Raw genomic sequence first — 24,812 nt, forward strand, 5'->3', positions numbered from 1 at the left:
TCTGATCACACCTAAATAAAAAGGATTGGTGGCGACTCCATTTTCGTGATGCATTATTCTAAAAAGTGATGCATTAATTATATCTTTTATCTTTTATATATTGTTTCGATTAATACCTAAATTATTTGTACGAAAAAAATCAAAATGAAATGCAACATGTTCTGAACTTTTATTAAAGCTCATCTTTTGTTGAAGATACCTCAATCCATGATTTCAACATTGGAATTTTGAAAGTCCTAGTAATAGTATGAATTATGAAATTTCAAAAAGCATATTCTTATTTATTGTTAATTTCAAGGTATTTTTAATAGCTATACTTACATTTGTCTTTAGAAAATAGAAAATTCACTTTAAATGTATAAAATGAATAAAGAAAACTCATCTTCATTTCGATGAAAAATAAGAAACATGAAAAAAAAACTAAAAAAGAAATACATATTTTCTTGAAAGACGCTTCAAATGAAACAAATATGAAAAACATAGTTGTAAGAGTGTTCAATTACTTTATCGATCGGTCAACCAAATCAAATTAGTATTAACTAAATCAAAATTATCATGAAAAAGTGAAAAAGTCATAATTTAGGGGTGGTTGATGCAATTAACTCATTTCTAATGGTGCTAATACTTAAGTCTGCTATGGGACAAAGTGAAAAAGTGGAAAGCAGAGTTAAAATATGACCCAAACACTCACCTTTTTCTAAGTCGTCTCCTATCATAGTTGCAAAATAAATGGATAGCAGTAAACCAAATCCTTTGCTACTAAACCAAGAAAACCCAGTTGTCTTAAGAGTTCATATTTGTGAAGGTTTCTTAACATTTTAGTGCAACCTTGATTTTTATTTTTATTTATTTCCTTTCCCTTAAAGAGAAAAAAAGATCTTCAAGTTTTTTTTCTTTTTTATTCTTCAGTTTTGCTTACTTTCTTTTGCTCCCAAAAACCAAAAAAAAATATCCCTTCAAATCCCATTTGATGGTTTTGAAGTAGCAACGATCTTCTCAGCACCTAGTCTAGTTTGATTTTGAAGTTCCCAAGTGAGGTCAATGTATTTATGTATGCTTAATTTCTATATTTTCGGTTTTTTTATATATAAATTTGTTATATATTTCTTCATCTAATATTATGTTTTTATGTTTTTCTTGAACTAAATCAGAGCAAAATAGACTGTTTGGATTTGCTCTTTTTTCCACACTCAAATTCTTGGAATCATTACTTCATTTTGAAGGGGTAAGTGGGTATGTTTCTTATGTTTTCCATCATTATATGCATAATATTAAATGGATACCAAGCAGTACCAACATCAATAATTTAGATCCCCATTTTGTATAAAATTATTAAAAAACTCACAATTATTTATAAATAGAAAATGTATATAAAATTCTAGAAAAATAAAATCTATGTTGTTTCATAACTAAATTGGATGAGAAATAAAGAAAATCACCATTCAATAACATCCGATAACAAATTAAAATCAAAACAAAACAAAACAAAAATGTTAGATTATTATATGTTTCCTGAATATTTCTCAAACCAAATTAGTAGTATTATCAAGCTGAGTTTCATGCCCTTGAAGAGTATCTAGAACTGATATTACAAATACTTATGAAATTGACCTTGATGCCATATTTTTAGTCAAAAGAATACAAAATATACCATAATTTTTCTTTTCCAAACTCAATTCGAAATTTCATTACATTTTAATTGTTTTCAGAATTTTATCTTTTCTTATAAAGTAAAAGCTGTCAAGTAATGAAGATGTAAAAACAAATGAATTTGCTTAATATTTTTCTGTGTTTGTTTTAAAGAATGAGTATTGAAGTAATAGATAATATAGAGAAATTTTCTTCCTTTTTTCTATGTCAGGACTCGGGTCTTTAAAGTTCCTCAATTATTTTCTTCCTTCTTTTCAGAATTAGATTTTCTCTTTTTGCTTGAATCTTGATTTTATAGTCAATTTGGTGGGTTAGGTTTCTTGAAGCTTTAAGGTTGTATGGTCTTGACTAGCGCCAAATAAAAGGTAAATGCACAATGAGTTGAATTGATTTACTTATCTTTACCATGTTCACTATGGTTTGAATATTTTAAGTTACTCTTATTTTCATGCAGAGTTTTTATATTTTTCTTTTCAAACTCAATTCAAAATTCCATTACATTTTATTTTTTTTCAAAACCCAAATTGTAAAATGAAAATATATTCAAAATTTATCTTTTCTTATAATGTAAAAGCTATGTCAAGTAATTGATGAGGTAAAAAGTATAGAACAAATAAATTTGCTTCATAGTTTTTCTATATGTTTGTTTTAAAATAATGAGTATTGAATATTTCAATATAGATAATATAGAGAAATTTTGTAGGGTTTAAAAATAATTATCCCTAATTTTCTCACTTTATTTATTTTAAAATTTTATTTTACTTTTATTTATTTTTAATTTTATAATGTTCTAAAATTTTAAAATAATTTCAACTTTTATCATTTTATATATTATCAAAATGAAATTCACGAAAGTATAAAAATTTAGGACTAAAATTTTATTAAATCATTTAAAAGTTCCACTTAATAGTTGAGTGACAAAAAATAATAATTTCAAAAACATTAGTGGTGAAATTGTAATTGTTTTTAATTGAGTGATTAAAACAAAATTAGTAATAGTTTAATGACTAATAATGTAGCTTTTTTTTTGGGTACAACGATAACTCGAAATTTGGTTATTCCTAAAAGGGTGAACATCCGATCATATTTATTCACATATTACAAACATCCATATGCAAGCTCATCTTTTATCTTTTATATATTATTTCGATTGATACTTAAATTATTTGTACGAAAAAAAATCAAAATGAAATGCAACATGTTCTGAACTTTTATTAAAGCTCATCTTTTGTTGAAGATACCCCAATCCATGATTTCAACATTGGAATTTTTGAAAGTCCCTAGTAATAGTATGAATTATGAAATTTCAAAAACCATATTCTTATTTATTGTTAATTTCAAGCTAATTTTAATAGCTATACTTACATTTGTCTTTAAAAATAGAAAATTCACTTTAAATGTATAAAATGAATAAAGAAAACTCATCTTCATTTCGACAGCAAATAAGAAATATGAAAAAAAAACTAAAAAGAGATACATATTTTCTTGATAGACGCTTCAAATGAAACAAATATGAAAAACATAGTTGTAGGAGTGTTCAATTGCTTAATCGATCCGTTAACCAAATCGAATTAGTATTAACTGAATTAGTATTAACTAAATCGAAATTATCATGAAAAAACTCAAACTTATAAATCCCTATCCCCAAAAAAAAAAAATTGAAGCATCCAGAAAATACATCAAGCATTGAACTAAAAAAGAACATATCACTATTCATAGTTGTAGAGGAGGATTAGACACTGCTGCTAACGATGGGTGAAGAAATATGCCAACCAAAGACATATTGTTGTGTCTGGTGGGGTTATTCAACCTATACCAAAAACATGTTATTTCAACATTACAATGAAAATTTTGATACAGTGATAATATAATGAAATAAATTTTATCATGTTATGAATAAGAATTCATAAGGGGAATTTCTATTGCATTCTATATTTTCATAATCTTTACAGGTAGTATACTCCACTATATATAGAAAGATTAGACTCTTCATATTCTAATACATAAATAAGAAAAAGGGGTTATAAGGAGATGAAAGTTTAAAATTAAAGAAAATGAAAGATTAAAGTCAAGAGAGATGAAAGGTAAAAGGTTGAACATCCACTTAATAATATTAATAATAAATATTTTAAATGTAGCAAAAGTCATAAAATAATAGAAACACCGCTCCAAATGAACCAATTCCACTCAAGCAATTACTAAAACTTCAAGGAAAACATGAGAGCATAGATTAATTATTTTTAATAAGTTAATTGCACCAAATATTTTAAATTATTACCTGCATTCTAAATTAATTCACTTTGAAATATTGTGAGTAATTGCTCACTTTCGAAATTGGTAGGGATTAAATTGTTTCGATTTTTTAAAGAGACCAATTTCTTGAATATCAAAATTGAGAGGGACTAGAGAGGTCATTTTATCTAGTTTAGTAATTAAATGACATGTTAAATCTTATGTGATATAATTTAAAATGACAATTTTAAAATTGTGGAAATATTTGTTTTAAAAATCTTGGTTTTGAAGTTTTTACAAAATTTTATTGTTCATTTTTTAAAATTTCAATTTTATTTAATTTTAGTTTCTTTAAAATTTTCATTTTAAAATTAGCTAGATAATGATTTTAATAATAAATGGCCTGATTAATATAACACCAACAGTTTAGAAATGTAATTAGATAAGTTTGCAGTTTGAAAATAGATTTAAAATAATGGTCATAATTTAGGGGTGTTTGTTGCAATTAACTCATTTCTAATGGTGCTAATAATTAAGTCTGCTATAGGACAAAGTGAAATAGTGGAAAGCAGAGTTAAAATATGACCCAAAGATATGGATGGGGCCATTACCAACATCAATAATTTAGATCCCGATTTTGTATAAAATTATTTAAAAAAAAACTCACAATTATTTATAAATAGAAAAATGTATACAAAAATTCTAAAAAGTAAAATCTTGAATATGTTGTTTCATAACTAAATTGTATGAGAAATAAAGAAAATCAGCATTTAATAACACCCGATAACAAATTAAAATCAAAACAAAACAAAACAAGTTAGATTATTATATGTCTCCTGAATATTTCTAAAACTAAATTAGTAGTGAGTTTCATGCCCTTGAACAACATCTAGAACTGATATTACAAATACTTATGAAATTAACCTTGATGCCATATTTTTAGTTAAAAGAGTACAAAATATAGCATGATTTTTCTTTTCAAACTCAATTCAAAATTTCATTACATTTTAATTTTTTTTCAAAACCCAAATTGTAAAATGAAAATATATTCAAAATTTATCTTTTCTTATAATGTAAAAGCTATGTCAAGTAATTGATGAGGTAAAAAGCATAGAACAAATAAATTTGCTTCATAGTTTTTCTATGTTTGTTTTCAAAACAATGAGTATTGAATATTTCAATATAGATAATATAGAGAAATTTTGTAGGGTTTAAAAATAATTATCCCTAATTTTCTCACTTTATTTATTTTTAAAATTTTATTTTACTTTTATTTATTTTTAATTTTATAATGTTCTAAAATTTTAAAAATAATTTCAACTTTTATCATTTTATATATTATCAAAATGAAATTCACGAAAGTATAAAAATTTAGAACTAAAATTTTATTAAATCATTTAAAAGTTCCACTTAACAGTTGAGTGACAAAAAATAATAATTTCAAAAACATTAGTGGTGAAATTGTAATTGTTTTAATTGAGTGATTAAAACAAAATTAGCAATAGTTTAATGACTAATAATGTAGTTTTTTTTTTGGGTACAACGATAACTCGGAATTTGGTTATTCCTAAAAAGGGTGAACATCCGATCATATTTATTCACTTATTACAAACATCCATATGCAAGCAATTCTCCCGAATTAAAATCAAATTTTAATATCAACAACTTCAACAACTCATAAATAGGAAGATAATATGTTTCGGTACACTTAAAACCACATCCTTCTATATTGACAGCAATTATTATGACAATGAAGCTAAGACTCTATTCACAATACCTATATATTTTTGTTATACCTAATTAAAGTCATTTACCAGTATATTAGACATTCTTATACCCTACTTTCCCATACTTTCCCATTATTATCGTGATGATGATGATGTAACACCCCCTAACCCCAAACCGTCACCGGAACAGGGTTATAGAGTATTACCAGACATATCGGATAACTTATAACTAATTCACAAATAAATAACAGACATAGCATACTTTAATCAAATATGTCATATTAGTTCCATTTCATACTTATAATCAATTTAAAACATCGTTCTAAAACCACAATCACAAAACTCTTATACTTAACCTATATATCACTTAGGTACATGCCACATTATCAAAACAAAAGTACATCACCAAAATTTCTCGAGGTCGGGATTACTCGGATCTTTGGACCGAGCAACGGCTTCCTACTAACTGCGCATCGGAAACAACAAGACACGAGTATGGGAATACTCAATGGTATTACCATAATTCAAATTAATAACATTAATGGATAAATTATATACATTTAATTTATGTCTACAATTATTCATTAATTATCCCATACTTTAAATCAACTTGATCATTAATAACAATAAGCAATATTTCAGTCTTATATTTAAGTGTATTGAACTTATTTCACTATAAAAAATTTATTAGATTTTTCCACATCTCATTCTAATAACTCATTCCAGTTCATACAAATCCAATCGATTTATCAACTCATTCATTATCATTTCTATTTATATTCAATTTATACTTTTAATCTTTTAATAAACATTTAATATTTTAAATCAATTTGTTTCAACAACAATAATAATAACAACTATTTTTCAGTTCGATTCGTTCATTTATAATCAATTTACACTTATAATCTTCTAACACTCAATTTATACATTAAATCCATAAATAAATTTCAATAACTTGTATTCAATTAAATTCACATATTATTTCACTATTTCAAATCATTTTTTTTCATTTTTTTCTCATTTCTCAACAATGGCTATTTCAGTTTGCTTCTCTTTGCTTATATTTTTACATCATCTCGTACTACCAAAACTATTTCATGAACTATATCATTATCTATTTCTTGAACCCATGGTTCATACATTTCATTTCAATACCTCAATTTAATGTCTTATTTCAATTCATATTCAAGATCATGCAATAAAATTTATATTATCAAAATTATTCATTTACCCCTATTAACTTGACTCGGACTTTGACGGATACACGGATTCCAACCAATCACACCAATACGACACATAGTGCCTAATACGGTACATAGTACCGATCAAGAACAAGATAGAGTAGCGATAAAGATATGATATTCAACACACAAAGTCTTGAATCATAATGATATGATAATAATATTCGACACACAAAGTATCGAATCGATAATGATAAAGATAACGATGAGTCGGCACATAAGTGCCTGATCAGTAAGCCGGCAATAACCCGTACTCTTCCATATCCTATGGCATGCCAACTATATCCGACTAGCCCGACTAGTTAATAGGGTATTTAATTTACTTTCGAAGAAAATTTCCATATTAGTTCAAGATCAATTATAAATTCATTATTCCAATCGGTTTCACAAGATTGCAAGAATTCATTGCTTGATATTTTCACAGTTCAATGCGTACACATAACAATATTAAGTATTCCATAATTGATTCGATGTCGGTTTCACATATCAATCTCTACATTCTCAATTTCAATTCTAATAAAATCCATATCAATCACCAATTTCAATATTCCAGTTCAATTCAATAATTCAATTCAAACCATTTCAATTTCTATTCAATAATCACATTTCAATTCAAATTTACTTTCCACTTTCTAATCTACCAATAGATATTTCCGACATTCACATGTAATCATACTTGATTCATGTATTCACACTTTTCATATTTTAATTCACTTTTATTCAATTCATATTTTATATTTTATTTATTTATTTATTTAATGAAATTCAAATCACTAATTACTTTTCAATCAACATACAATTCAATATCGCATTAATTCTTTTAATTCAAATCATATCACTAGTAATTTCCATTCAATTCACATACAATTCAATATCAATATTCACCTTATTTTATTTACTAAACATATTATTCAAAATTCAACAATTGCTATTTATAATTTCAATACCAATACGTATTTTCATTTAATTCAATCATGATTCTTACTTCAATTTGCTTATCATGTATATTAATTTAAATTTTAACAATTAATAATTAAATTTGAATTATAGTAATACTAACCGAAATTTCTCTCGAGTCAATCCTTGTCCACCGCTCCTTTCATTTCTCGGACAATGACTATTGCACGACATTAGCTACGTAATTAAACAATTAAAATTATTAATACACAATTCCATTAAAATATTTCCATTTATACCTAAACTTTACATAAACTCTAATTTAATCCCTTATCAATACTAATTTTATTTTTCCTAATTTAACTCCATATTCTCTCTTAATTCTCACTATATACTCATTTTAATTCTTCATTTTCATCATAAATCCCTAATTTCGAAATTCTCTCAATTTAGTCCCTATTAATTCAAAACTTATGTTTTATTTTACAAATCAACCTTCTACTAACTTCTAACTTAAAATTCAATCATTTTAACCTCTAATTCATCAATTAATTCAACATGAACAACATCTAAAATTTACTAACTTCCAAAATTTCAACTTAAATCAAGTAGTATTTTGTTCTAGGATTCCAAAAATATCAAAACCATAAGAAAAATGGACTAAATTGACTTATTTAGAAGTTTTGAAACCCCTGAACCGTCGCACTCTTTCTTTTTCTTCTTTCTCCCTTCTCTGTTTCGTTTTGCTCTCTGTTTCTTTGTTTCTCATTTCTATTCTTTCTTTTGATATATATATATATATATATATATATATAATATAATATAATATATTAATATTAATATAATATAAAAACATAATCATTACTATAATATAATAATATTTTTTAACACATAAAAATCTCAGATTTTTATACTTATGCTGCCTCAACTTTGGAAAAAGGCATAATTGCCTATTTGGTCCTTTTAACTTTTCTTTAATCTATAATTAAACTTTTATCCCTATTGCAATTTAATCCTTTTCATAATTAACTATCGAAACGTTAAAATTTCTTAACGAAACTTTAATATTATCCTATTGACACTCTGTAAATATTTATAAAAATATTTACGGCTCAGTTTATGATATCGAGGTCTCGATACCTCATTTTTGACCCAATTTACCTAATAATTTCTTTTAAATCACAAAATTCACTGATTCAAAAATATTTCTAACTTTTTCATCGAATTTAGTGATCTCAAATCATTATTCTGACACTACTGAAAATTGGGCTGTTACAGATGATGATGATGATGATGTTACAATTGAGCACTAAGATCACTGTAATACTTGTTTTAATTGGTATAATTATAATTTTAGTCTTCTTTTTTTATATATTTTCTATCAATTTGACTTTGATTTTGTATAAAATTATATTTAAAAAACTCAAAATTTTTAAAAAATGTTTATAAAATTGTAGAAAAATAAAATCTTGAATATGTTGTTGAATAACTAAATTGTATGAGAAATAAAGCAAATTACCATTCAATAAAATCCGATAACAAATTAAAAACAGAACAAAACAAAAAAAGCTTCCTCAATGTTTCTCGAAACTAAATTAGTAATATTATCAAGTTGAGTTTCATGCCCTCAAAGAACATCTAGAACTCATATTACCAAGATCACTGTAATACTTATTTTAATTGGTATAATAATAATTTTAGTCCTCTTTTCTTTTATATTTTATAATTATAATTTTATACGACATGCACCGTAAATTAAATTGATAATAAGAATAATTATAATTCTATCTGTAATGGCAGACAGCAATGAAAAAGGCTGAAAGAAAAAGTAATAAAAATAGGATTCCTTACTAATAATTCTGCCTCTGTGGATCCTACCAGAGACTTCATAATTTCCCTGTTTTTATCTTCACTTTCTTCTTACTTCTTCTTCACTGCTTTTAATTTGTTTCGATGTCACAAATTTTGAAGCATCCAGTCAACGTAATTTTCTTTCATTTGCTTAATTCATCACATGCTTTTCTTTGCTTTTGATTATCTGCAACTGTTATTGCAGCTAGCTTTGTAAGACTGTCAAGGAAGTCAACTTCACTGCTTCATTTTCAGTTCTAATCTCTCAACACTTTTCAGCCACTAAGTCAGGTAATAAGATCTGAAGCAATGATTTCCTCTACTAATTATCAACAGTTTTAGATTTTAAGAGTGGATGACCAGCAGACATAATCTACTATAGATAGAAATTAATACAAAAACAGCTACCCAGAAGCAATATAATGTTGAAATCTCAAACTGTCAACATTTTAACTCTTAATATTCTGTAATGAACTCTTGCACACTTGAATCTAGCATTTTATATACATCGAGAGCTTGATTCTGGTGACCACAATTTCATCATGTTTCTGTCTGCCACCCATCCATAGCTCCATCTAATAGACGCCATTGCTTGAATCTTGCATTCATGTTTTCCTTTTCATGCTTACACTGACATATCAATACTTCATAAAATATCCAATTCATTCACAGATATTCATTATCTGCTACTGTTATATATGCTTGCATTGCAGGGACATAGCAATGGAGTACGTAGAGCCTGTTGTCGACATTGCAAATTGTCTCGGAACTCCTGTTTGTAAATATTTGCAATATCACAGAAAGCTGAACGATTATGTGAGAAACTTCAAGAGGACCAGAGATGAATTGAATTGCAAAATGGAAGATATAGAGCTGCAATTGAAAGCAGAGCTTCTTCGTCCTCTGGGGAAGATACCGAAGAAGGGAGTTGAAATTTGGTTGAAAGCTGTGAAAGAGATGATTAGGGAAGCACAAGTTGTTGAAAACAACGTCTGTAACGGGAGATATTTCTGTCGTGCTTGCAACGGGAAGCTGGTTGATGAAAAGACTCGAGAAATGAAGGAATTTCTTGATAACGCTCCTAATGCCTCTGAAGGTCTTGCCATGGATGGTTCAAGTGCTGGGTTGCCACTGCCAACATCAGAACTAGTTGGAGAGGAAGCTGTCAGAAATGAGATTTGGGCATGTTTGATGCAGGAGGAGGTGAGCAAGATTGGGGTTTGGGGGATGGGTGGTGTGGGTAAAACCACTATCATGAAGCACATCCACAATGATCTTTTGAAACAGCAAAGATTCGAAAGGGTAATCTGGGTTACCATATCAAAGGAGTTCAATGTAATGAAGGTACAAGATAATATTGCAAGTGCATTGGAGTCGAAGGAATATTTAGACAAAGAAGAGGACAAGCTCAGACGAGCTGCAATCTTGTCAGAAATGCTGAAGAAGGCAGGAAAGCATGTTCTAATCCTAGATGATGTGTGGGATAAAGTCTCTCTAGAGGAAGTTGGGATCCCCGAGCCGAGTAGCAGCACTGGCTACAAGTTGGTATTGACAACCCGTTCGGAGCATGTCTGTCAGTATATGGGTTGTAAGGTGATAAATGTGAAGCCCCTTTCAGAAGAAGAGGCATTGATACTATTCTTGAATAAAGTTGGACCTAACATAGTTCAAAGTCCAACTATAATGCCAACTCTGAAGCTTGTTGTCAAGGAATGTGCGGGTCTACCTCTTACAATTGTCGTGGTAGCTGGTACCATGAAAGGAGAATATAACCCTCATATTTGGAAAAATGCACTCAAAGATTTGAAAGAGAGAATAGGGAAAGTGGAAGGAGTGGAAGCTGAGGTAATCGAGCGCTTGAAATTTAGCTTCGATCACTTAAAGGACAAGCAAGTGAAACATTGTTTTTTGTATTGTATGGTATATCCCGAAGATTTTGAAATTGAAAAGGATGGACTAATTGAGTGCTGGATTGAAGAGGGATTCATAGATGATATGGGTACAAGACAAGAAATGAAAGACAAGGGCCATGTTATTTTGAAGAAGTTAGAAGATAACTGCTTGTTGGAAAATATTACCAATCTATTTGATCAACCTGGCGTAAAGATGCATGATGCAGTGAGAGACATGGCATTGTCGATCACAAGAATGAATCCTCGATATATGGTACAAGCAGGTTTGCAATTAGAAGAGTTACCAGAAAAGAAGCAATGGAGTCCGGATATTGAGAAAGTGTCACTTATGTATAACTCCATATCAGAAATTTCCATAGATGTGCTGCCCACAAAATGTCAACTGCTCACAACCTTGTTATTGCAGGGTAACCCTATAAAGAAGATCCCATATTCTTTCTTCATAAACATGCCCTGTCTTTGTGTCCTCAATTTGTCCTGTACAGGGATCGAGAGTTTACCCAATTCCATCTCTGAACTAAAGAACCTCACAACATTGTTGCTTTGTGGCTGTTATAAATTAAGAGATCTGCCATGTCTTTCGATGCTTCAAGAATTGAAGAAGTTGAATCTTGATAACACTAAAATTGAGGAAGTACCTGAAGGCATGGATATGCTGATAAAGCTAAGATATCTTGATCTTCAAGTGTTCACTCTGAAAGAGATACCAGCTGGACTTTTACCAAAACTCGTTCACCTTCAGCACTTGAGTTTTGATGTGGACAATGAAAAAACAAGTCTAAAAGCAGAGGAGATGGAACCATTGAAGAAGTTGGAGTGCTTTACCGGACGTTTCGAAGACATCAGTGAATTGAATAAGTTCATCACCTCAATGCAACAAAGTAAGAAAAATCTCATCAAGTACCATTTACATGTGGGCTCATCTTTTGTGGATGCTACAAGAGATCAAACAGTAACAATTGGAGGAGTCCAGAATTGGGAAGGTGAGTTAATTATGCACCCAATTGAAATTCAAGAGTTGAAAATTGGAAAGTGCGACTATTTGAGAAGCTTAGTCGATGACAATTCTTCTTTCAAAAATGCGATTGACTTGAGGGTTTGTAGGATTTGGGGGTGTGAAGGGATAGAGTGTGTTGTTTCCCTGTCCTCTTTTGCCTCTTCTTCCGCTCATCCATTTCAGAGCCTCGAGGTGTTAGGGCTTGTAGATCTGCCAAAGTTGAGTGCCCTTATTATGAAAGATGAAGGAATTGGTTCAGCAACAACATCAACATTGGCTCCATCTACCACCTTTTCCCATCTTAAGGAAATTAGGATATTCGAATGCTCAAGTATGAAGACGTTGCTTCCACATTGGTTGCTTCCAAACCTCCAAAACCTGGAAAAATTAGTTGTGGGTTATTGTAGTCAGCTAGTAGAAATATTGGGAGCAGCAACATCAGAAGTTGAAGAAAAAGGGAGTGATGCATTAATCAAATTCCATCTTCCCAAATTGATAAAGTTGGAATTGTGGAGATTACCAAATTTGAAGAGCATTTGCAGCAAAAGTAGAGTGATGGTTTGTGATTCTCTCCAACTTATCCGGGTTTTAGGATATTGTGCTAAACTGAAGAGAATTCCTCCATTTGTTCCCCTTGTTGGCAATGGGCAGCCATTTGCATATGCTCCACCTTCTCTTACCATCAGGTCAAGCACAGAATGGTGGGAATCGTTGGAGTGGGATGACCATCCAAACTTTAAAAATGTTCTTCAACCCCTTTGGAAGGAAGAAAGGTATGAACCATTTATAGTTTAGTTTATTTATTTTTATTTTTATAAATCTAATTTCTCCATATTAATAAAATTTCAGGGGTATTTGGAGACGTCAAAGAAGAGAAAGATGAAAGGGTTGGTGGGAAAAAAGGAGGGGGGAGGATAGTGCAAAAGAGAGGAGAAAAGGAATGATGGAAGGAAGGGGTAAAAACCAAATAAATTAGCTTCATATTTTTTCTATGTTTGTTTTGAAAGAATGAGTATTGAATATGGATAAAATAGAAATTTGGTAGGGTTTAAAATATAATATAATTTAAATATTAATTATTCAAAATAATGGTATTTTAGATAGCCAAGGTATTGAAATTTTAAAGTGATAAATTACCTTTTATCATTATAAATAAATACCATAATTTCTTTTTATGCTGAATTTTTTTTAAAATTTATCAATTTATATTTTTGTACAAATAGAAAGGAAAACGCGTCTTATAGGACATGTTTTCTCGATCTTCCGAGAAAACATGAGACGCGTTTATTCTCTTTCCTAAAAAGCGCTTTGTAGGAGTAACTAAGGACAATTAATCACGACATTTATGTCTTTGGCAATTGTGCATAATTTTGATTGGTACAATAACACATTTAGTCCTTGATGTTTGTATATTTTGTTAGTTTGGTCTTGATTCAAAAAAAAATTAACAAATTCGGTCTCAACATTTACACATTTACAAAAATATGACGGGCTCAATTTGTTATCATATCAATCAAATTTATGTAAAATTGATGAAAAACATTAATATTGTAATTAATGGCTCACTTTCGAAATTGGTAGGGATTAAATTGATTCGATTTGTTTAGAGGGACCAAGTTGCCGAATATCAAAATTGAAAGGGACTAGAGAGGTCGTTTTACCTAGTTTAATAATTAAATGATATGTTAAATCTTATGTGACATAATTTAAAATGAAAATTAAAAAAAATTGTAAAAATAGTTGTTTTAAAAATCATGGTTTTGAAGTTTTTACAAAAATTTTATTGTTCGTTTTTTTTTTAAATTTCAGTTTTATTTAATTTTAGTTTCTGTAAAATTTTCATTTTAAAATTAGCTATATAAAATTTAACGTGTCATTTAATTATAATATCAATAGTTTAGAAATGTAATTAGATCAGTTTGAAGTTTGAAAATAGATTTAAAATAATGGTCATAATTTAGGGGTGGTTGATGCAATTAACTCATTTCTAATGGTCATAATTTAGGACAAAGTGAGAGTGGAAAGCAGAGTTAAAATATGACCCAAAGACTAACCTTTTTCTAAGTCGTCTCCTATCATAATTGCATAATAAATGGATGGGGCCATTACCAAACGATGAAGCAAAAGAAATGGCCTTCATGTCCACCTTCAACCATCAGCCATCACTCACCATTGCTTAAGCTATTTTGCAGTTTAGACCATAAATTACTGAGTTGAAAACTGTAGTGTCGTTCTGCAGCCTTTATTGGTCCAGGCAGGGCAGGCTGGGCTCAAAAATTTGGGTCGACCTTGAATAAAACATTTAAACCCATATTTCATATTAGGCCGAGCTTGAGCAAAAATAACAATTAGCAATACCTTGTCTAAGCCTGGGCCAAATCCGGCCTATCAGATAAAGCATTCAGACTGAACTACCGGTAACATTATGAGTTTCTGGTCCATCCTTCATGGGGATGCAAAGAACAAAATTAACTAACTTTTGCCACTATAGAATGTTTGTTCAACTAAATAAAATAAAGATTGTCCTATAACTCTAGTTCCATTCAAGTTAAAACTTCTTCAGGCAAGATAATAGTAACATAATGCTAAAAGAACCAGCACAACCACCACAGCAGGAGCTGCCCGTATCCAATAGTTCATCGACTTCTTACGTTTCAGGATGGCTTTTGGGAGGGACTCAGTTCTTTTGGTTCGATTCCTGTACCTACTAGTATTCTCCTTTGGTACTTTACCCTTCATTGAAACGGTAGCAGGAACAGGTGCATCAGTATTAACATCGACCTTCTCGGGTTCTGAATCTTGTGCCTCAATCAGTTCCTCGGGATTTACAGCATTTGTTGATCCTGCCACCTTCTTCTTAGCTCTCTTTTCACGCTCCTGAAAAAAAGGATTGAAAGAGTTTCAGTTTCAACCCACAAACTAATAACCGATAAAGTGAAACCAGATAAGGAAGCAAATGATTCCTTGAGCTTCTTTTCAGCTTCCATTTGAGCTCTTTTAGCTGCTTTGGCTGCTTCTTTTTCAGCCAACTTCTTTTTTCTTTCCATGGCTTGCTTTGCTTTCGCTATTTCCTCTTCTCTCTTCAATTCTTTCAGTTTTGCTACATCGACTTCCTTGTTCTTTTGCAATTTTCCGGATACCAAAATTTCCTCTGCTACAACACTAATGTCTGACAAAGGATTCGACTCCAGTGCTATAGTCTCGGGCTCTCGGCATCTTTTGGGGCCTTTTTGGCTAGTTTAGTATCTGTTTGGGGACCTGATTTGGCCTCTTCCTTTGGTTGTCTTACACTAGGTCTCAGAATTGTTTCGGTTTCAGAATCCACTGGTTTCTCGGGTGCAACTAGTGGTTTCTCATCTAGATTCCTTATCCGACCATCCCGACTCAATAGCCGACTGTCCAGGGATGGCAGAATTCTTTTCTCATAATCATCCCTGAAGGCTTTATTGCCATTCCAGAGAGCCATAAACTTCTCAACCTAAAAGGAATATAAAAGATAAGTGAGCGGTTAATTATAAAGCAAATGAGATACATTGGAAGTAACATGAACAAGCAGTCTCAACAAACCTCCACAATTGATAACTCCTCAAGAGCCTTTATATCTTTCTGTGCAGGAAGTAGTTTGGCGTTGTGTACAGTGGTACGGCTCTGGTAAAAGTGAGAATTCTGAAATTTTGAGAAAGAAAGTGATTAAAACGATTCATTAGTAACATCATGCACAGGAATATTGGAAGTAGAAATAATATATATCATTTAATATCTTAAGTGACACTAGTTATTCATGCATAAATGAAAATGTTCCGACATGGTCAAGTATATATATGAAACAAATATCTTAAGAGTTGAAGCAAATAAAAGGCGATACCCCCTGATCACTTTGTTTCCTCAGCTCCTGAATGTTTTCAAAAGCTTTGTCCCTCTTCAGGGTCACAGCTTTCAGCTCATTTTGCAAAGACTCGATTTTAGTCTCAGTTTCATCCAATTTATCTTTAATTTGGTTTTTTTTTGGACCAGACTGCATGCTGCTCCTTCCTTACTCCATTCAAATCAACACCCATAAGCACAATGGTGCTCTATATTCACAGATAAGAAGAGAAACAAACTCCGATGGATAAAGGCAGAAAATAGAATTATCTTACTTTAACTTGATCATCAATGTCTTCTTTCTGGCCTAATGAATCTTGAATCTTTGATCTCATTGCAACATTAGCAATAACTTTCTCACGGGTTCCCACCAAGTGTTTGATTTCTTTAAGGATTCGCTTCTCATCACTCAACGAGATGCTTTCATGCTGAATGCGATATTGCAAGCTATGGATCTGCAATTCATAAATTCCATTGAAGTGACTAAAGGAGAAAAAGAAAAGCATTAACTGCGGCAGAAAACAATGAATAAATCTAAATGCAGTCAAAGTTTATAGAAGTATCATACAATAAAATCGAGCTCTTCCTCAGATGCACAGAAACTAAGTCGATTATCAACATCTTTATTATTGCGAAGCTTGCCTAAAATTAAGGGTCACACGACTATATGGGTATTTTGGCCAATTTTAAGCCTCAATTAGGGGCCGATTAAAGGACTCAAATATTGGGTCCATAGCCATCATATAAGCCCAAAAAATGTAAGTTTTAGTACGATATATACATGGCTAAGCTTAGGAGGTATGTTAAGTAGGTTGTATATAAATCATATGCTATGTTATGTTCCTTATAGAAATATGTGTATGCATGTCATACGACTTATGATATATGTATTTATGATATTATAATTATGATTATGCCTATGTTTTGGGATGGGTTATGATATGATGGAGGAAGTATTATATGGTAGTTTTTACTACAACTATGGCGATTAGACCATAAAATGTCTATCTGACAACTTAGTTGCATATTTATGAGTGGCATATCGTCACATATTGGTGTGATTGGATGGATGGACTCTTATAGTCCTAGTTGGTGATATTGCTTGGACAGAGATGGCATGTAACAGTTGGAGGTATGATATCATATGATATGAGATATGATAGGATAATATAAGATATAAAACATGTTATAGCATGATATGAAAATCGATATGATATAAGATATGCTCCGATATGCTATGATACATTCTGATTTTTATATATACTACGATGTGTGGTTCAAATCACATACTGGATGTTAAGCTCACACCTTTGTTAATTCAGTTTTAGGTGATCTTCAAAGTTAGGATTGGACGATGACTATAGAGCTCATATGTCACTCTTTCGGTTTAAGTATGCCTTGGACTCTCTTTTGTTTATATGGACTTTTGGACTTTTGGACATTTTAAATTTGTTTGGGATGCTAAAATTATTTTGGCATTTATTTTTCAAAAGTTTTAACTTTTACCGATACTTAAATCAAGGCAATTAAAAATAAACCACAATTATAAGGTCAATTTGCTATAATGCTTTCCGCTACAAGTTTTAAGGTCAATTTGCTATAATGCTGTCCGCTGCAAGTTTTATTGAAATTTTCTAAGATAGTTTATCTCACAAACAAAGTAAGTAAATTAAATACATTTTGGTAAAATTAACAAATATGGCTTTCTTCAATGTACTCATGGGTTTTCAAAAATGGTACATCTTCAACGGGTTAATCAAACTTGTTTTCTTTTGAGTTAAATAGTTTTTTCCAAAATGAAGTAATATTGTTTTAAAAATAATTACTTTTTCTTTTACAAGTTAATGTCATTGTAGGGTTTGATGGGTTATCTTCAACTTTAACAGATTAAGCTTCCAAAGTCAATGATCCTATTTAAATATATAAAAATCTTTATATTTAAAAGATGTTCTTATAAGAAAACAAAGATGTTATATATGATTGTTGCATGCAATTATATTATTTTATGATTCGGTTATATCGATTGTTGTCATGACATATAAGCATTTAGTTAATATTTTAAAATTTTAAAAAATAATAATAAATATTTTTTAATAATTTTAAATTTTTAAAAATAAGTTATATATATTTAAAACCTTAAAAATTATTTAAAAACTAATGTATCATCCATAACAAATCATACATCATTAACACATATTGGGGCATTAGAAAGCTTTTAAAAAATTGAACTCAAGTAGTGCTCTACATGGTTCATCAAGGCATGGCAAGTAAGTGATAGTTGAAGCAATTTGTATCATGATTGCCTGTATTTCTCTCATAATTTCTTTGTCACTCTGTACCCATGATGTAACACCCCTATACCATGTTCGACTTAAGGACCCTGATATAGGAATATTACATTTGGTGCCAAATTAATTCTTGGCTAATTACTAATATAATTGAACACAAAACTAATACTTAGAACATACCTAATATATTTCATGAATTTCATCAATAATCATTTCATAAAATCATTATTTCATATATTTCATTTATACATCTCAATTCAATAACTTATCCTATTTCATAAAATTTATCCTTATCTATTTCTTGAACCATAATTCTTACCCTTTCACATATGTCATATCATTCAGATTTAGTTTTATCAGTAACTTTATTTTATGTGCCCCTATTAACTTGACTCGGACTTGGCGGGTACACGGATTCCAACCAAACACACCAAGAATGTCGATCAAGAATGGCGATAATAATAACAATATTCAACACACAAAGTGTGAATTTGTAACATAGATAACGATAACGATTCGACACACAAAGTGCTTAGAATCGATAACAAGATAACGATAAGATGGCGATATTCGACACATAAAGTGTCGAATCGATGTCGATAACGATATGATGATCGGCACATAAGTACCTAATCGATGGTTCAAATACCTGTACTCTTCCATATCCTATTGCATGCCAACTATATCGACTAGCCCGACTACTTAATAGGGCATTTAATTTACTTTTCAAGACTATTTCCATCTTAGTTCAATCAATTATAATTCCTTATTTCAATAAGTTTCACAAGATTGCGATAATTCATTACTTGAGATTTTCACAGTTCAATGCGGACACACATAACGATTCAGATTCTATAATTGATTCAAGATTAGTCTCACATATAAATTTCCACTTTCTCAATTTCAATTCCAATAAAATCCATATCACTCACCAATTTCAATATTCCAGTTCAATTCAATAATTCAATTCAAACCATTTCACTTTCTATTCAATAATCACATTTCAATTCAAATTCACTTTCCACTTTCTAATCTACCAATACATATTCGAGATATTCACATGTAATCATACTTGATTCAATTCAAACCACTTTTCAGTCGATACTCAATTCACGTATTCACACTTATTCATACTTTAATTCACTTTTATTCAATTCTGTACAATTAGATAATTCATTTTTAGTGAAGAGTGGTCGGAATCATGAGACAATAAACAGGGAAATTTTAAAGAATAAAATGTACTATTTGGCTAAACAAAAAATTTTGGAATTTTTATGGTAAGAAGATATGTGAGTCTAGTTTCAGGAAAAATTAACGGATCTTAATTTGGACTTCTGTAGCTCCGGATAAAAATAATTTAGTGACCCTGACTCGGATAAACAGTTTTGAATATACATGTGAGTGAATAGTGAAATTATAGTTAATATTGTTTAAGTGTGTTATACACATTAAGGATGTGGAATGGAGAGGAGGAGGAGGAAAATTGGAAAATATATGAATGATTTGTGTATAATTGGTCATGTGTTTGATTATAATTGATAAACGATGAAATAGAAATGATGCTTATATTTGTGCATCATTGGTCATGGTTTAAGCTCATGTGTGAAAATAAAGTTTCATAGTATGTGTGTATGGTATATTCGGTATATGATTTGGCAAGAAATAATGTCATGAATGGTTTATCATGTGGTTAGTTCCAAAAAGAGTTATGTTTAAATACACTAGCTTGTAACTATGGTTGAATGATATGTTTATATCTTGTGTGATGCGCATAGGAAACAAGTGTGGAAAGATAATGAAATAGTAAGTTCATATGGCTGAAATTTAATGGTTAAATGTTAATTTCATGAATTATATGATGCATGATGAGATATATTTATTGTTGAAATATGAGAATCTTTGAAATGTATATGGACTGAAAAGTAATTAGTGATTTGAAATTTGATTGGAAAATGAATAAATAAATATATATATATATGTATATAAATAAAGTGTGGAAACATTCACTTTCTATTCAATTCTTTCAATAAAATCAGCATATGAACAATTTAAAACTCTAATGCCAAGATAAATCATCATATACTTCCAGCATGTATTCATAGCAACTTTCAACTTCTTACATAGAATCAAAACCAATGAATTTAACAAGTGGGCCTAGTTGTAAAAGTCACAAAACATAAAAATTTCAAGAAATAATCAAGAATTGAACTTACTTGCAGTAAAAATATGAAGAACCAGCTTGAAGAAACCCTTCTATGGTGTTTTAGCTGATGAGAATGCAGAAAAATGAAGAGAAATCTAGATAATTCCACTTTGGTCCTAACTTTATTAAGCAAATTTTGCCCTTAATTCTCCTTACTTTCTTGCTAATTTCATTCCTTTACCGTCCAGCCCAAATAGAACTTGGGTCCATTTTCCTTTTAAGCCATCTTCCTTTTATCATTTAAGCTATTTAATCATTTCCTAAAATTTTGCATTTGTTACAATTTAGTCCTTTTATTCAATTAATTATCGAACTTTAAAATTTCTTGTGAAACTTTAATACTAACTTTTAACACTCCATAAATATTTATAAAAATATTTATGGCTCGGTTTAAAATCTTGAGGTCTCAATACCTCGTTTTTTATTCTAATTATTTTAATATTTATTTCTAGTGCACTATTCACTATTTCAAAATTTTTCCTAACTTCACATTTAACTTATATTCACTAAATTAATAATATTTTCTACTCATTTGTCGAATTTAGTGATCTCGAATCACCGTTTCGACACCTTTGAAAATTCGAGCCATTACATTTTTCCTCGTCGGTTTGTGGTCTCGAAACCACTATTTCGACTAGACCCAAAATCGAGTTGTTACACGTGACACCTGCAAAATCTCCTACATTTCAAATTAATTGATGTCAGGTAAAACATTAAAGCATAAGAGGATAAACTATTACCCTCACTATCTGTTTCAACGCTATAATTCCACCTCTCCTCTCCAACACCTCATTGGTAGCCTTACTCATCATAACCAACACAGCCCTTTCTTTTATCTCGCCACATAAAAGAAATTCAAAATAATTTTTAAATTTTAAAATATTTATAAAATTTCAAAATTTATATTTAAAAAATATAAATATTTAAAAATTCTAAAAATATATAAATAAAGTTGAAATTTTAAAATATTCTAAAATAATAATTTTAGCACTTAAGTAAGTTAATTAATGATTCAAATTTATCAATATTTATTTAAGTTTTAAATATATATGGCTTTAAATCTAGATGAAAGATTTTAATTTGACATGTTTAATTTTTAAGTTAACTCAAACAATTTCACTTTATTTGAATTTCATTTCATTCGATTTGATTTGAAAAATTTCATATCAAGTTAAGATGATAAAATAAAACACATAAACTCGATTAACTCAAAATGTTTTCACTGAATTGTGAGGTAATTGATCATTTTCTTAGTAAAACTGTAATATATATGCTGAACAAAGTAAGGGTGCCTGAACTTGAGTTGTCATATTTAAATATTTATTTGCTCAACATTTACTTGATTGTATACATTATATTTGCACCCTAAGCAATAGTTTTAGAACAATTAAATTTGCATAAAATAACAACTTTTTATTTGACGTTAAGACTGAGTTGTTATTCATTGACACCGTTTTAGAACACTTATAGTAATAGTTTTAGTCTTTCAACTTCATCAATTAATCTATTAAAGTTATGTGTTGCAATTGCAGTTGTAAACCAATTAAAATTTTAATTACGGTAAGTGCATTTATTAATTAATGGTATAGTTATGCTGAGCAAAGATATCATTTCCACGAAGATTAAAAGTATTAGTAATTACCGTCTTTTTATTATTTAACCGACAAATTGGAGTAATTGATTAAAGCTAAAATTAACTAAATTAATTAATTAAAGAACACAACAAAGGACATATCGAAAAAATAAACTATTAATGACCAATAAGCGAGATAATACCTAGGAAAGAATCCACCTAAACTTCATCATCATTATCAATCTAAATCACACAATTTCTTCACTTTGTATCTTAATACGGAGAAATCCCTAAATTATGCTAATATCTCTCTTCAAGACTAAGAGCAACGATTCTAGATTAATTAATTGGAATTTCTTTCTAATTAAAACCCTATTATCACATTAACTCGATCTATAGATCCTTCTATTAGATTTGACTCTAATCCGTAGATTTATGTCATCTTATTTTTAGGATTACATGTAACTCCACTTACCTATGTTAGATATACTCTTAAACAATGTCTATTCCTCCTATGATTTAAGCACATAAAACATGGACCAATAGTCTAGAAATATTAAACCATGAATTAAGCACACATAATTGAGAACAAGATTTAAGTATTTGTTGCATAAAAATAGAAATCAAATAATAGAATTCATCCTAAGGTTCACTCCCTAGGTATTTGGAAAAAATAGTTCATATAGTAAATAAAACATCTCAAAGATAGAATAACTATAAGGAATAAAGAAACTCATAATAAACTTCAAAGAAATCAAAAGGAGAATTTCAATTTTGATGGAAATATGCTTCAAAGTCGGCTTCAATGGTATTTTTCGAGTTGTTTTCTTCAATATTATATGACGACTCACTCCCCTCTTCTTATCTTTTTCATATATGTCTTAGAATGCTCGAAAAACTTACAAATTATGCTCGAAAAACTTACAAATTACGATTTTTTGCGTCTTTAGAGTGCAATTGTTCTTTCCACACGGTTTGACACATTGTTGTGTAGCAACTCATATGGTTCACTCGGCCGTATGGAATGGCCTAGCCCGTGTGGCTCCTGAAACTTGTTCTAATTTTCTAATTTTCGCTCTTTTTTCTTCTAAATGCTCTCCTAAGTATAGAGACGTGAATTTAAAGGATTGGAAGCATAAAATTCACCATTAACATCGAATAATCACCCAAAAACACATTAAGAATGAGATTAAAACATGTTACTTTTAGAACATATAATGTATATATATGCATGTCTTCTTAGATCATTTGCTATTAAAAAAAAAATTAGAACAAATCTTCGGTGAGGAAAATTTTGAACACACGAATGAAACTCGCATAGAAAATGAAAAAATGTGACAAGGCTTTAAGACGTGTATCAAACCACTATCTTTAAAGTTATATCCGCTGTCACCTATATTCAGCGTTCAAAAGAATTTCAAGCAAATTAACCTTGAGAATACAATGAAGCCGATGACTATTTGTGTTTTGTACTAATGTAAATAATTTACTAAACACTGAGCAATGTATAACAAGAAAGTCAATTTTTACAAAGAATTTTTGCAGTAGCTCTTTATAAAAAAAATCTAATAATCTGGAAAATGAGGAAGAATAGGATGAATATTAAAACTTGTTGGTGTGATTTCCAAATGAAATACAATTCCTATTTATAGGAATTTTTATGTCTTTCATAGAGACATTTTGGTCAATCACTTTAATAGCTTTTGGGGTGATAAAAATTCTAATTTCACTTTGCACCTAAAATGATTTTTTTGGTAATTTTCTTACCGAGTTGGGACTCAATTGATGGTTGACGCCAACTCAGTAAAAAGCTTTAACACAATATAGATAAAAAAAGTTTTAAACTAAAATTTTTAAAAGAATTTAGGGTAAACTACAACAATCATTCAACTATAGGTAAGTTTTGTTTTAATCACTTAACTAAAAAATTACAATTTGATCACTAATGCTTTCGAAATTGTTTTTCTTTTTGTCACCCAATTGTTAACTCATACTTGTTTTAGTTGATATAATAACAATTTTAGTCCTCAATTTTTATATTTTCTATCAATTTTACTCTGATTTTGTATAAAATCATAATAAAACTCACAATTATTTATAAATAAAAAATGTATATAAAAATTCTAGAAAAGTAAAATCTTGAATGTATTGTTTCATAACTAAATTGGATGAGAAATAAAGAAAATCATCATTCAATAACATCGATAACAAATTAAAATAAAAACAAAACAAAACAAAAAGTTAGATTATTATATGTTTCTGAATATTTCTAAAACCAAATTAGTAGTATTATCAAGTTGAGTTTCATGCCCTTGAAGAACATCTAGAACTGATATTATAAACACTTATGAAATTGACATTGATGCCATATTTTTA

At 29.5% G+C, this 24,812-nt stretch overlaps 3 protein-coding genes and 1 pseudogene across 9 annotated transcripts in view; 3 read left to right on the plus strand and 1 right to left on the minus strand.

The window, feature by feature from the left end:
* The window catches only part of LOC105767189 (disease resistance protein At4g27190), a 57,147-nt gene extending 43,480 nt beyond the window's left edge, over positions 1–13,667 (plus strand). For both annotated transcript variants that reach the window (XM_052630207.1, XM_052630206.1), the window contains exon 4: positions 13,554–13,667. The gene's annotated coding sequence lies outside the window, so the exon portion shown is untranslated. The remainder of the gene's footprint in view (positions 1–13,553) is intronic.
* Positions 1–24,812, plus strand: part of LOC105788142 (probable disease resistance protein At4g27220) — an 82,637-nt gene that overhangs the window by 15,885 nt on the left and 41,940 nt on the right. The gene's annotated exons all lie outside the window — the stretch shown is intronic.
* LOC105766510 (disease resistance protein At4g27190-like) lies at positions 614–13,558 on the plus strand. Of its 4 annotated transcripts, XM_052630203.1 has the most exons (6): positions 614–1,051; positions 1,152–1,225; positions 1,966–2,015; positions 9,804–9,889; positions 10,312–13,281; positions 13,358–13,558. In XM_052630203.1, exons 5-6 carry the CDS (start codon positions 10,322–10,324, stop codon positions 13,389–13,391), a joined length of 2,994 nt encoding a protein of 997 aa, XP_052486163.1. In that variant the 5' UTR covers positions 614–1,051; positions 1,152–1,225; positions 1,966–2,015; positions 9,804–9,889; positions 10,312–10,321; the 3' UTR covers positions 13,392–13,558. The 4 variants fall into 4 exon arrangements, with proteins under 4 accessions (XP_052486163.1, XP_052486164.1, XP_052486162.1 ...); XM_052630204.1 differs by lacking the exon at positions 1,966–2,015 and having other exon boundaries at positions 1,152–1,233; XM_052630202.1 differs by lacking the exon at positions 1,966–2,015 and having other exon boundaries at positions 614–1,037.
* Positions 14,817–19,323, minus strand: LOC128041128 (proton pump-interactor 1-like; annotated as a pseudogene).

Source organism: Gossypium raimondii, chromosome 5 (assembly GCF_025698545.1).
Source record: "Gossypium raimondii isolate GPD5lz chromosome 5, ASM2569854v1, whole genome shotgun sequence".
Lineage (NCBI taxonomy): Eukaryota > Viridiplantae > Streptophyta > Magnoliopsida > Malvales > Malvaceae > Gossypium > Gossypium raimondii.